At 44.6% G+C, this 15,288-nt stretch overlaps 1 protein-coding gene across 1 annotated transcript in view; it reads right to left on the bottom strand.

The window, feature by feature from the left end:
* The window catches only part of skib (v-ski avian sarcoma viral oncogene homolog b), a 34,313-nt gene extending 19,549 nt beyond the window's left edge, over positions 1–14,764 (bottom strand). Inside the window, exon 1 of the mRNA XM_067587011.1 lies at positions 13,261–14,764. Within this exon, the coding sequence (XP_067443112.1) occupies positions 13,261–14,154 (894 nt within the window). The 5' untranslated portion in view covers positions 14,155–14,764. The remainder of the gene's footprint in view (positions 1–13,260) is intronic.
* Between the last annotated feature and the right edge of the window lie 524 nt (positions 14,765–15,288).

Here is a 15,288-nt window from a genome sequence, read left to right as displayed (position 1 = left end):
TCACCTTACAAGGCAGATGCAGGATGAAAAAAAGGCAATGAACTTCTGACCTGTCATTCAGACTGCAGAGGAAGCTTTGCAGCTCGGGGGCAACCAGAGTCCACCATCCACTCTGTCTCTCCTCCCCTCAGTGTCTCACCCTACCATCCCATAAACCCCCACTAAAAACCTCCTGCTCCCCCTTTTATGGCTGCCAGATGGTGGGGAGGCCTCCTTGCCTCTGGACTTGCCTCTCCAGTCTAGTAAAACCAGTTGACCTCAGCAACATAAAAACTGCTATTTATGAAAAGGCTTGGAACAAAACCCACAAACATCCTGCCACTGAAACAATCAAACGCCATCTCATCTCCCAAAGAGCCCTTTTACAAGATGAGAGAAGGACAGAGACACCAATGGATATGTACCCCTGCACTGGGGTGGTGCAGTCCAGATGTAGCGGCTACACCCAGGTACATTTTTTTTTTCTGTGTGAAGGGGTTTTATTTGCGTGCCTTGGGTGTGAGTGCAGGACTTTGGCAGCGTCTAGATTTCTCCCTGAGAAACGGAGAGGCAAAACAAACAGAGCCGTCTGCATTCAGGTCGAAGCTGAACCGCAGAACCACAGTCTGGCCTGCGGTTCACAACATTCTGTTCCAGCACTGACTTCACCTAAAACAAACACTCTCAAGACCAGTCACCTCAGCCAGAGGGAGAGGAATCTGAGAAAAAGTTTAGTTTTGAACTCCATTAACAAATCCCCTCTCTCACACAGCTACTTCTCTGACCGATGTTTTCACCAAGTACTGGGCAAACTCTGCACAAATCTTTTCACTCACTTGTCACTTGTGTAGGAGTTGTGCCCTTTTGACGGCATGCTCGGACCGATTCCAAGGTTTGCAAGCGTGCAGAGTTGGGTGGGAAAGCGGGTTAAAAGGCCACAGATCGCGTCGTTATAAAAGAGCCGGTCCAATCAATGGCTTCCTTTTACTGCAAATCAATTTAAGTGATTATCTGCTCTTCCAATAACAACTTTCTTCCCCCTTTGCTCACCTCAGATGCCCCTCCTTTTTCTTCTTCCTTTATTTGTTCTACCAGTTGGAATCTACCATTTATGTCCTGCAATTCAACCTGACCTCCAGGCAACCCCTGGCATGGCTGCCTAAGCCATTAGGGTAGCTGTGACTGTGGGTTATTAGTGTGATAAAAGTTTACTGTCCCTCCAGCCACTCTGCACGGCTGCTGTTTAACGCCTCTGAGGAACACGTCTATGGGACCTTTCACACAGCAGATTGGCCATGAGGGCATTTGGTCAGTAGGCCAACACACAAATACATTTACAATCTCTGAGAGGAAGAATGAAATATTCAATTCAGACACACGACACAAGCAGCCGAGGGAATAAAGGACTACAAACAGAATATAAGAGGCACCAAGTAAACCAGCCTACATCCAAGTCAGGATGATGAATCAAAGTAGAACATCCCCTGTGCGTTGGCTTTGTGGAAATATGTAGACAAGAGGGCTGGGGGAGGGGGAAGGGGGGGGGGGTGGCGGTGGTTGTCTGTGCTATGTTTTCTCCTGTGCGGCAGAAGTTGTGGGCAGCCGAGCTAACTGCAGCCTCAGCACTTCTTTCCATATTCTCCAGTTTCAAGCCAAGAGAGAGAACAAAGGCAGAGAGCTAAGCTGCTGCAGAGGTAATGAGGACAGAGGCATGCAGTACAGGAGTGTGTGCCCTCAATAACGAGTGCTGCTGCAGTCTATGATGGAGTCCTGTTGGACAGCACAAATAAAAATCCATGCAGCTGCTCCTAGCAGCCACTCTGCCTGTAGTCTACCCACAGACAGCAGTAACTGACTGACTGCAGCCCACCCTTTTTACACTGCAGCTCTGTCTACCACAAAATGGAAACCACAGTGTGGACTGGAATTTGCTTGGAGACACATTGAGATCCATGTAGCAAGCTAGTAAAACGCCATTAAAACTGTTTATTTCCATTTAAATACTTTAGGTAACAAATTATCTAAGTGTGGCTAAATGTTTTTAACTGTTTAAGTCATTGCAAACAGTGGTTACATTAGATAAAAATACAGCGTGCACATTTCTCATATGCAAACAGAGACATTTCAGTGCAATGCAAAAAAATTAATGTTCCCATAAAAAGTGGCAGAGCAATTAATTCACACGCACTGTCAAGAAATCAACCAAAATGTGTCAGATGGCGCAAATGACACAAGCTAAGATTCCTGAGAATGACAAACACTGCGAGCTGTGGTGTGAAGTATTTGAAAAGAATGGGCGCAGAATTGAGGAAATCCACATAATTTATTGCTAAAGGAGAATCCCAATTAAACATGAGGACACACCCTTTATCTAGAGCGTCTGCCAAAGTCTACCCAACTCTCCAGCTCACCAGTTGGAATCAATAATGTGATGAAGAAAGAAAAAGCATTTGAAGGGAGGAATTTTACTGCAAAAATAAAACTTGGAACAGAGAAAGAAAAAGTCAAAAGGGAGAAACATGTCTTCCTGGACTTGGTATTCATTATGCACTTAATATCCTTCTGTAAGCCCAAACAATGCTTGCTCTTTTTTTTGCAGTTTCAAAGCATCATGAATGACATGTTCAGCTTTGCTTTGCTGCTTTTGCAGGCTGGTATGAGCTCCATCTCATCACAGAACATCTTTAAAACCATGCATTGAAGAAAAACATGTAAACATCCTACATGTTTAAAAATGTAAATAATTATAGTAGTATATATCTGTCGGGTAAATATAAGTACAACTTTATTTACTACAAATGTCTTTAATTTTGAAGTCGGAAGCATTCCACAGAAAGGCTGTTTTGGCAGCTCTTGGCCGTAAAGCTGTGTCAGTGCTGGTCCATGCCAGCCCCACCCCATTAAGGCCGAACCCTGCACATCATGTGTTTCCACTTTACCGATAGGGTGGAAATGACCTCAACGCAGTAAAAGATGACAGGGGTGCTAGCGCTGTTCACCAGATGTGTGCAGAAAGAGAGAGAAAGAGGAGGAGGAGGAGGAAGGGGAGAGAAAACCATTCGCCTGAAGAATTTACTGCAAACCCCTGAGGAGCCCTGTGATTGAGGGTTCAAGTCGAGCTCCAGAGGTTCCTGGTGTATCTCAGCGGCACTCGGCTTCATGGAGCACATACCCTCCTGGCTGGGGCCAGACACAGAACTGCATGCACGTACACATGCAGTAGTGCGCGCACACGCACACATTCACCAAAACCCCACTGTCATTCCACTGCACCTGCTAGCTACACAAAAGCCACTTCCTCCCACTGTGTCCGGCCAAGCCCCTTTATCCCATTTCGTACAGCGTGCACCACAACAAAGGAAGAGAAATTAGGGAGCTGCGTTGATGATAGGGCGACTAATCTCTTTGGAGGGACTCATTATATCAGCAGCCTGTACAGTTCAGCAGCTGAAAGGGGTGAATTAAATATGGACATGCAGAGATGGGCGTCTTTGTGAAGATGAGTGCACCAACAATGCCCTGTTATTACCTCTGGAATTATTCATACATTCCATATGGGACAGATGCCCTGACCAGACTATCATCTTTGCATTTGATTAAACACATTCGACTGATACAAGGTCACAAGTGAATTCATTATCTTCAAAATATCTGAATGTTTTGTCTTTTTTAGCCCATAACGGTCATATAATGGCGGTTCATATTTATTCTTAGCAGGCTCCCTTCTCTTGAGTGAAAAGTTTCCTCAGATCATCAAAGGTCACATGACCTTGCACTAAAACACATACTCCTGTGCGGCAGATTAAGACCGTTGGCGCCAAAAGGAGAGGTGATTACTTAGTTTTTGATGATAATCTGAAAAGCAGCTTGAACTTTTTTTAAGATGATGTGCGCACTTGCTCAACTCTTCTCTTGACATCAGCCATACTCTGCTTAAGTACCTCCTCAGTCACTAATCTGGGTGTTAGGTTTGACCCTCAGCTGACTTTTCATGATCATATAAGACATCTATGCAAAACCACTTTCTGCCATCTTAAAAACATTTGTAAACTCTGCCCCTCTCTAACCCTGTCAGATGCAGAGAAACCTGTCCTTGCCTTCATCTCCTCAAGACTGGACTACTGCAATATGCTCTTCAAAGGGATCCTTGATGCAGGAGCATCCAGAAGCTCCAGTACATTCAGAACAACGCTGCCAGAATTCTGATGAGCGTGCGAAAACACGAATGTATAACACCAATTCTGTTTTCATTGCACTGGCTCTCTGTCTCCTTCAGGATTGGCTACAAAGTCCTGCTACTCACATACAAATCCATCAATGGACATGCGCCTCCCTACCTACAGGAACTGATCATACCACAAACCTCCACCCGCACCTTCAGATCTGCCAGCTCCTGCCAACTCCTCCGGGCCCCCTGTACTAAGGTCCACACCATGGGGGATCGAGCCTTCTGCTCTGCTGCACCACGCTTGTGGAACAGCCTTCCTAACCATCTGAAGGCAGCACAGACCCTCGTCTCTTTTAAAAAAGAAAATCTTTCTATTCAGGAAAGCTTTTTCTGCTTAACTTGTATTATTATTTTCTTTATGTTGTGTGCTCTATATTATTAATACTGTAACACTTTGAGTTACCCTATGAATGAAAAGTGCAGTACAAATTAAATGTGTTAGTATTGTTATTTATTATTATTGAGACACAAGGCTATAATAGTCTCCTCATTATAGGATAAAGGGTGAGCCTGCTCTATTTCAGGCCATGCCTGTCTGTGTCTGCGCTTGTCGACTGACTGGAAATAAAGCCAGACGCCTGTCAACGCCACAAGCACAGGGAGGCAGGCGGCCCTGCTGGGCAGCCGGTGCAGCGAACACAGTGCGGGCGACCCTTCAACTATTAGACACCTGCAAAAAGGGGGGAGTGGGAGGGAAGAGGTGTCCCCAGCGTGTGAGCAACCATGGCCCATCTGTACGCCTGTCTCTCTAAATGTAGACTCCGCTTATTGATACAGAGAGAAAGAGCAAAGGGAGAGCAGGGTGGGGCGGCGGCTAACAAAAAAAAAAGAGCCGAGATACAGTACATTCTGCTTTTGAATGAGGTAATAAACAAGGCTAACGAGGTCAAAGAGGGAAAAAGCCCACCTGACCAGATGATGCTGTGGCAAAGAGTGACCGTGACGGATCCTGGGGTGACTGTAATACTGAATAAATAACTTTCCCCCCTCACTGCATTGGAGTCTGCTAGGACAGCTGTGCTGAATTCATTTGATACGGGTGCCTGCTGACAATGCTGCATTGCTCCGTCTCTGCAAGAAAGCATGTCGAGCTGGTCTGATGAACACACAGGGGCTCGCAGCTTTTCACCAACGCTGAATGATTGTTCTGCTACACAACACCGAAGCTCTGACCTCCTGCGAAACTAAAGCTAAGAGAAATAAACCGTGTTGGGAGATGGTTGGTTGAGAGCTCTACGGTACTGTACGTGCAGATTGTCAGAGAGAAGACAGAGGCGTCTGTAATGGCACATAGTGAAACAGGAGAGAGCTGTGGATCCCACTCATTTGTTCATTTAGCGCACTCTTGAAACTAGCCTGGAGAAGGCGATAGAGGATGGTTATGAGGTCATCCTGACAAAGTAGCGGTGCCTCTTCACATCTATCTATCTATCTATCTATCTATCTATCTATCTATCTATCTATCTATCTATCTATCTAACACCCCTGGAGCAGTACAGTTAAACATGTGCGGCGTATGTAGGCCAGTCTGAATACAGACTGATAACAGCATGTGCTCACTACAGTGGAGGTGGAGATCTAAGTATAAAGCAGAGTGAGGGGGAGTGCAGTAGGAGATCTCAGTGGAGGAGAGGAGGAGAGCCTGTGTCTGTGTATGTGTCTGCGTGTGTGTGTGTGTGTGTCCTACAGGGTCGAGGAGGTGTCAAACGGAGGAGGTGAATGATGGTGGCGGGGCAGAGGAGGTGTCAGACAAGGAGGTCTCAGTGATGGAGAGGGGAGCTTTATACAGTGCTGACCTGTGGGAGAAGTGTGTGTGATGCAGAGTGGAGGAGGAGGAGGTCTGAGTTGGAGAAAGGAAAGCAGCAGCAGCAGGAGGAGGAGGAGGAGGAGGAGGAGGAGGAGGATAGACTCGTCGAGTCACAGTGTGGAGGTCACAATGAAAGAGGATGGGCAGTGAATGGAGGAGGGTGAGGTCTCTGTACTGTAGGTCTATGCACTGTGAGGTCTGTGCGCACATATGTGTGTGTGTGTGTGTGTGTGCTCTGGCGCGCTTCTTTGAGCCCACCAGCCAGAGAGCACGAAGTTCTTATTTAGCACAGGAAGAGCAGCTCTGCTTAGCAACCACAGCCGCCCTCCAATCACAAGCGCACGGAGCAGACTCCAACTGAGGACGAGTCCTTTCTGCGTGTGTGGAGTCTCACAGAGGCCTCAAAATGTTGAGGTACATACCTGCCCACACGCGCAAACATAAACAAAACAGGTCTGTAATGCAAACTATTTCTGCCGAATTGCACTCGAAGCTTTTATGTCACTAGCAGACAAAGACAAAAGTGCATTCACACCCTTCTGTCTTCTGAACTCAGCAGAGAATTCAAAGTTAATCTAAACCATCCTAATCCTAAAATAAATTATGCATATCCCAAAGAGCAAGGGAGTCGTGTAAATCCCTAAAACATTCATTCTCCTCTTTTCCCGCAGCCACACACAGAACTGTACAGCAGCTTGGCACCGCACCAGTTGCAAGTGAACTGATAGCAGCTCCGATTGTGATCTGCTAGCCATCAAAACAGGAGGCACGAACAAGACTTGGAGCAAATGCTGTCTGAACACTGAGCAGTCTGTTTGGTTTAGCTGCGTGAGCTAATCCTCCTGATATCTTTGGAGGTGGTCGGTGGGCGGATTGTAGGCGAGAGCAGCATGCCGATTTGTCATATGGCACCAGCAGGGCCTACTTCTGCTCTGGCTGGAGCTCCATTAGCACATCTCCAATGTGGTCTAACAGTTATGTAGCTTAGAGCTGCGGGTCATTAAGGAGACAGAGAGAAAATTTAAGGGGATAAATATTGCAATTCAGCTGGTGTCTTCGGCCTCTGTAGTCTCATCAGAAAAGCACTTGAGTTGGTACGTGCAATTGGACTGTTGGTTTCTCCATGTTACATATTCTCTGCAGTATATCTAATTCATGCTCTAATTACAAAATTCCAGAGGGACTGGTTATAAATTGTGAGGATGCTTTGAGCGAGCCAGGGAAGGAGGAGAGAGTCCATGGCTGATGATGTAAAGCAACTGACATTCAGTCTGTCTGAGTCTGCTCCTGAAGACGCTGTCCAGAGAAGATGACGGTTTTGATGTGCACTGTGGTCTCTGCATTCCAGGAGTTATGTAGGATTATCAGAGTTTAACCCCCCCACCACCCCCCCACCCCCCCATGACTGCAGCAGCTTAGTAGCTCAGCCAGCAGCAGATGCAGACTCCAGGATTTCCTGTCTCTGCACCAGATGGGCCTGACTCTTAATCACAGAGCTCGAAATCAGGAGGTGATCGAGGAGGAATTGATGATGATTGTGGAATAACACTAACCCGAAACAGGCATCTGTTCTGCCACTAACGGACCGGCTGACTGGCTTGTTGACTGCAGTCACAGCCAGCGCTCATCTCCTCCCTCGTCTCATCATCACCGATCAACACTAATCATCCTCCTCCCTCACTCCGCGAGTTATACAAGAAGTCTTTCACACATTAGCACTGTGCTGTGTCATCGAGGTTTATAGAGGAATGAACGGAGCAAAACATCGTCCGCTTTAAATTATTAAAAATACAGATGGGCAATACAGTATAGTGGCATAATATTGATGTTGCAACACAAGCGACTAAATATTGTCTGATGTTTTTGTTATTTACTGTAGATAGATATGATACTGAACCACAAATTGCTCCCGATGGTCAGGCCAGCACCTTGCATGGAAGCTTGCTGGCATCAGTGTGTGAGTGTGTGTGTGTGAATGTGAGCGTAAACGGGTGAATGAGCAGCAGAAACACTGTAAAGTGTTTTAGATAAAAGCGTCACATAAATTCAGCCATTTAAATATGACTTTTCAGTTTTCCAGTTATTGCTGCTTACAGTAACATATTTTCTTTTACTTAGACTTGTAAGACCAGTATCCTGTTCTACAATATATTTCTCATATTTATTTAAAGGTGTTACATATCATATATACGTTATATATTATAACATGCCTATATATATATGTTTATATATATATATATATATATATATATATATATATATATACATGTATTGCTATTTTATTTGTCCTTTTTCCTCCTTGTGTTTTTTCTATTTGTTTAAATTTTCACTGCTCATTTGATTTTTTGTTATTGCTTCATGTTTGTCTTTTGTAAAGCATTTTGTAACCATTGATTTTGATAAGTGCTATATCAATAAACCATTTTTAATAAAAAAAATATCATTATCCTTTGAACATATTTGTCTTAATTGTCAACTAATGATTTTTCTCATGAATTTTATGTGTAAATATTTTCTTAAACAACTGCAGTAACATATAACAGTGTCGTTATGGAGGAAGTTGGTAAAAAATATTGTGATGTGGTCAATTTTATCAAAATGGCCCCCTGTGCTTAAACAAACGTGAGATAAGACCTGTATATATCTATGTACGGCACAACAGTATGGTTGAAATCATTACCACAATACTATTAAGGATATTTTCATAACATCCACACATGTCACAATATGACAAGTGCATTCAAAATCACATACTGTTTGTAATTCCATGAGCCAAGCTCTTTGTTTGTGTAAAACAAGAACTTCAATAACTAATTTTGTTAAATTGTAATTACGACATGCCCAGAATCATTAATTTGGACAATAGAAATTTGTATAAATATAACATAATAAGATCAAATCGTGATGATGTGATTCTGCTGAAAGTCGATTAATGATTATACTGAAATAATTGCCCATCCCTATCTCTATCAGACATGCAGACACCACTTTGGGCTCCAATCTGTCTTTGAGCACAGAACCAGGAAGCCAGTGACACAAGATTTCCCACCCTGGGAGAGGCTGGAGGTTACAGACCTATCCACAAACCACCTAAAGAAACAAGGCACTAACAAAGAGAAATGGCTGCACTTCACAGCCTCTGAAAGCCCGGCCTTCAGACAAAGGAGGCGGCAGGTCTTTCGCACACATCACCCATGACAGAACCCCAGCTGACACTCTTTTAACATGGGGTCACCGCTGCGAGAATGGAGGCCACAACCCCTGGGAGCTCCTGACACCCTTTTGCCCCTAACATGCCGTCCCTGCTTTGGCCGAACGCTCTGTCCAGCGTGCACTGCAGAGACGAGGTGATGGTCTTCTGGGGGGGCTGGTCAGTGGGGAGTTGGACACTGGGGAGGGGAGGGGTTGGGACTCAGGCGACTGCTCTCAAAAGAATGATGTTTCCGAGAGAAGAGTGAGAAGGAGAAAGAAAATTAAAACCTCAAACTACCAAAAACATGGATTTGCTGCACCATAAAAAGCCTTCAGGACTACGATGTAGAAAAACACTAAATCTGAATCAAATGACTGACTCTAAATTGAATCTGGGTGGGTCAGGTCTTAGCTGGCTGGGTCAACGCTGGGCAGACAGGCCCATCAAGGACCAAAGGGATGCACCATGTCAGCTTTCAGGGCTTCCTAGAGGTCAGCAGACAGATGGGAATGGAAATGAGCCGGCAGTGAGCTCATTTTAATCTGGCTCGCACAGCTGATCCAGTCATTACACGCTCCTGTTTACATGCAAACACACTCGTATACTCACTACACATAAAAACCCGGACATTCAAGCAAACAAGTTCGTGCTTTTACCTGATGAAGAAAGGTAGGATTTCTCATTAATCCATCAACTTTAATAACAGTTAATAAACCGAAAACACACAACCCTTTACCCTTCGACACACACTTGATTGGTTTGCTCCAGGTTTGAGGCTAATTTCATTGAGTAAGGAGAACAATAGGATGAAAAACGGCATAAATTGGCCTCAGTTGAATGGCTTTAATATCCATTCCATTAAGGAGGGTCTACACAGTTCTCCAGAGTCCTCTTTTGCTCAGATGATTGATCGCATTGCTCTTACTTCTTAGGGATATATTTTTTTTACAGTTAATGCTCAGAAGTATTTGACTTTGGATTGAAAAAAAAAACGAAGGTTTTGCAATTCAAATCCTCTTTCTTTGAGATTTTCATGCTAATCAGAAAAGTTAACATTTGAATTATTATACACAAGGTTTAGCACAATGCAGCAACTCATTTTAAAAAAGACTAGATCAAAACCTAATATATGAAACGCTAAAGGGCTTTGAATTTGAAACGATGGATACAGGAAGTGGCAACACATAGCGACCAAGCCCCAAGGAAGTGCGCTGGGCTTTGACTGAAGCCAATTTGATATAGGGCCTTTCTCATATACATAAATGGCCTTTTGTAATACCAAGTACGCCAAGTTCGGACTTGCGTACTTGCTAGTTTGGACTTGGCAAGTTCAAATTGGGAGTACAAACTTCTGAGGACGGGAGGACACAGTACAATCATTCTGCCTGCTGATAGCAGCAGATCAGCTTCAACACAACTATCTGACCGTACTGTGATAAAATGATCTCAACTCAAAGCTCCACTAACATTTTATTCCTCACAAAAAAATTTCATTGACAGAGAGATGCAGTAAATCATGATATTCAGTCTGTAATGTAGATATAATAAAAATCCAAACTGTTATGTAACTTAATAAAATAAAACAAAATTTATTATAGACTGATCTGTTCATTTTAATACATTTATATGTATTGAAATGTGGTGATATCTGCACATATAGAGCCCCAGAGGCAGCGCGGCCAACCAATGGTGTAACTTCATCACTCAGTCAGTCAGTCAGAGACAGACATTCACATTTATAGGGCTGGCCCCGTTATTGTGGTCAAGCCAAAAAAGGACTCAAAATTCAAGTTTCCAAATTTTTTGGCAGTATGAGAGTAAAAATCACACAGGATCTTGGATAAACATTACTGTACCCATCCCAAAAATGAGAAATTTTATTGGGATCAAGCTTCATTTCAGTGTAATGTTTGTTATCTGTCCATTGTACATATAACCCTGCATCCTTTATCAGACAGCCATCTGGCCAGTGGACTGGACACAAGGGCATTTGATTGGATGGTGTGAAAAGAATGGGGGAAGGCTGGGTCAGTGTCTTTGGGGAAAGGTCAGGGGTTATGGCCCTTTGACAACACATGTCAAGGCCTGGCTCAAACACCCTGCATCTTCTGAATGAGAGAGTCTGCAGGCTCCGCTAAGCAATCTGCCCTCATCTGCACATTAGGCAAAGGGCTAAATGACCAAATGCTGGATTTGATGCAAAACAGACACAATGGTTCACTGGTTTCATTCCCTCCTCTGATCCGGCTTCTGCTTTCATGAGCCGGCTGCAGTATTTCAAAAATGACTGGTTATGTTTCTACATTCACAGATTATCAATAAAAACTGATATCATTCTAAATCACACTTAAATCTCTTAAGAAAACTTCAAAACTATTCCACAAAAAAACAATAACACTTGCTCCATCAAATATAATCTTCTCAGCAGTTTCTTGACAGCGCTGTATCTGCACTAACCGCCACGTACATGAGGTGGGAGTCTAGACAGATGATACAGGCAGAGGAGGTAAACTTCCAGGCACTCTCTTATTAATAAAACACTCTGACATCAGAGGGAGGCTGAGGCAGACCGATAACATTGAGTTTTTGTTTCATGGGTAAGCTGAGCCAAGCTTTGTCTGCGAGCCCCCCGTCCGGCCTTTCAGCAGCTTGGCCTGTCAGGCTGATGTATGGGAGAGCGCTGGTGTGCAGCTCCCCGAGGACCGGGCCTGTCTGCTAACTGGGACACAACTGACAGTGAACCACAGCAAACATGCACTGCCCCCTCTGCCACGCTCTCTCCATGATGCTCAGCCCCTGTGTATATCACACACACTGAAAGACTGTCAGCGCAGGACTCACCATTTTGGAAAATATATAACACACAGGTGATACATCAAAACCTGCTGACTGCAGATAGGGAAGAAATTAGCCACAGGTGCAATGCGAGACAGATATTTCATGACTGTACAAAGATTTTTGTCAGGAGTGTGTGTTGAATTCTTGGGAAAACATGCTCTAAATCAGCTGTGGATGCTTTCAGGACCTCATAGTGTGAATATTTCTAAATTGAGAACTAAAACATGAAATATTTAACGATTGCTTCACCTTTTCTATCACTTTCAGGCATGTTTCCATAAGCCGAATACTTTTTCTGAGTACTTTTTTAAAAGAGAGTACTGAGGTTTCCCTGTGAGACATCTCCTGGCTCCTGCTCAGACTGGAGCAGTACCATGGTGATGCATACAGAGGTGTCCGCTCATTAGCAGAGTCCCACACAACAGCTGCTCTGTGACGAAGGAACAGCCACCTCGTCTCCTGGCTCCCTTTGTCCATACTAAACATCTCTGACCCACGCAAGGAGCCAGGACGGTCACATATAGACACACACACACACACACACACACACACACACACACACACACACACACACACACACACACACACACACCTTTTATCCTATCCTGACAGGCCACAAAAACCCTTCTCTCTCTCACAAACACACACACACACACACACACACACACACACACACACACACACACACACACACACACAATTTCCATATCCAAAACCTCATTAAACTCTTATCCCCTTCCCCACCTCATGGCACCATTATATGCTCCCCTGCCCCCCTTCTCCTGTCTCCCACTAATAAAATATATCATTGGGACTCCATTTATCATAATGCAGATGCCCTTGGGTAACCCTGTGGGGGTGGACATGGGAGTTTTAGAGAGGTGAATGAGGCTTTCTACATGTATGAGATGTTTCTCAGTGCAGAAGAAGAGAGGGACAAACACAGGAAAGATGTGATGTGACATGTGATTTGCATTATTACTCTATTGGGAGGTGCCAAATAAGACTGGCAACACTTGGAAAAGATACAAACAATCAATCAAAATAGACACTGTCAAGCATAAGGAGAAGGAAGTCTTCTGAACATTCATGTTAATTAATGCAGATCCTGTAGTAGGCCTGGGGCTGATGAAATTTCCACAGATACAAACAGTGAAGCATTCCTCAAAGACAAAGAGTGATGGTTAATAACAGGGTGAAACAGAACAGACTTACTCTGCACGATTTACTGGACAGCTTGCCCGTCAGATCATATTTTCCTTTTAACTCTTTAAGCAGCTGCTCCAGGTGACTCTTCTCCTCCTTCCCGGTGTAGTCCGGGTCTAAGAGCACATAGGCCCGCCAGTTGGCGGAGTCGAACCCCCAGTGGACTGTCCGGTTCTCAAGTCTCTTGTGACTGTGGACTACAAACTTGTGAGGTGGGAACATGAGTCTGCAGTCCATGCACTGGATGCAGGCAGCACTCGGGCCGGTGTACAGTTCAGGGACAAACAAGCCTTTACACCTTCCGAAACATTCATGATACACTTTGAAGCTCTTCTCGGTTCGCTCCAACTCCAGGGAGCCTAACTCCTTGTTGCAGTGAGGGGGGTAAGTACCGCCGTAGATGAGAGCGTTGCAGAGGCGCTCAGCATCCGTCTGAGTGATAAGCCCGCAGGACGGAGCCGAGAAGGGCAGGATCCCCACCACTTTGAGGATCTCCAGCTGGTCCGCCGTGCACCTGGAGCAATAGATGTGCAGGTCATCGCACACCGAGTTGATCTGCTGGAGGGAAAAATCTCTCAGGACGCTGTTGAGAATCTGCGGCAGGCACAGCCGCTTCTCGCCACCGACAACGAAGCAGGAGATGGGCTCCCGCTCCAGGACCGTCTCGCACCTCTCCGTGGAGCGGTCGGACGGGATGAAAAGTGGACCGGACATTACTGGAGGTGTCTGAGCCGGCAGGGTGAGCATCATCTCTGCAGATTTCCCATCTTTACAGAAGAGTGAATCCTGGTGCCACCGAGCGGAGAACGCCGCCGGTCCACCGAGAGAGCGCATGGAACTCAAATGAAACTGCTTCAGAGTTTGTTGAAGTCCGGGATGGGGCTGAAAGCTGGTGCCCTCCATGTTGTCGCCGGTTGGGAAAGAGAGTTCAAAACTCAAAATGAAAGCTGAAATTGACTTATCGGATCGGGCGTCCTCAGCATCCGGCTACACGCTCAATAACGCGCATTTCCATGTCACCGGAGAAGCTTCCCAGCGCGTCCATTCAGAAAACTGAAGGCTGCTGAATTCATAGGGGCTGTTCCTGTATAGCAGACGCAATTAAAGTCGACAACTCCTAGACTCAAAACTCGTATTATCCAACGCACAATCACCGGGTACTGTGTTTCTATGCGCTCCTGCGGTTTTACGCACTCCTAATGTGCGCCCGAAATATGCCTCGTCTGCTCAGTCTGGCGTACTCTCAGTCTGTCTCCCCACTCACTCAATGTGTGACTCTCTCTCTCTCTCTCTCTCTCTCTCTCTCTCTCTCTCTCTCTCTCTCTCTCTCTCTCTGTCTCCCTCGCTCTCTCTCTCCCTCGCCCTCTCTGTTTGTTTGTGTCTGGTTCAGTCATTGAATCCCAGCCAGGAATGTGACTGACTCCCCGGGCTGGCTCTTCCCTCAGCCAGCTGTTCCTCCCTCTGCTACATGGCAGCTGCACATTGAAAAAAAAAAAGAAAAAAGAAAAAAGAAAAAAAGAAAAATCCTTCTGAACCGAGGCGAGGGTGGAGCTTAGGAAAATATAGTTGATTTGAAAATATAAAAATAAACTTTTCTTCAGATGTTTTAGACTTGCAGATCAGCAGTTTAGTTTCTCTTTAACAGAAACTTGTTCTTAAATATAAACATTTTAGATGAGATGATGTAGAATATGCTTTACATTTTCTAATGAAGATCAACATGGAACAGTGAAAACATGCATACTTCTACTCCTCTTACATTTCAGAGGGAAATATTGAACTTTTTAAACCCCATTACAGTTAAAGTTACTACTTAATAGATTAAAAAATTACATACAAAACATATGATTTATGAAATATGATGAAATGGTATTCATTAAACTACCCAACAGTATTTAAAATAGTTAAAGTTAGCTCAGTAAAATGCTGCTTACACATAAATACATCAACATTAATAAAATAATGATATAACATATCAGTTCAGTAACAGTACAACACTCACAGAGTATTTTCTGCACTGAGTACTTTACATTTGCC

Source organism: Thunnus thynnus, chromosome 4 (genome assembly GCF_963924715.1).
Source record: "Thunnus thynnus chromosome 4, fThuThy2.1, whole genome shotgun sequence".
NCBI lineage: Eukaryota > Metazoa > Chordata > Actinopteri > Scombriformes > Scombridae > Thunnus > Thunnus thynnus.
The sequence above is the reverse complement of the archived record's forward strand: the minus strand, read 5'-3'. Positions and strand labels throughout refer to the sequence as shown.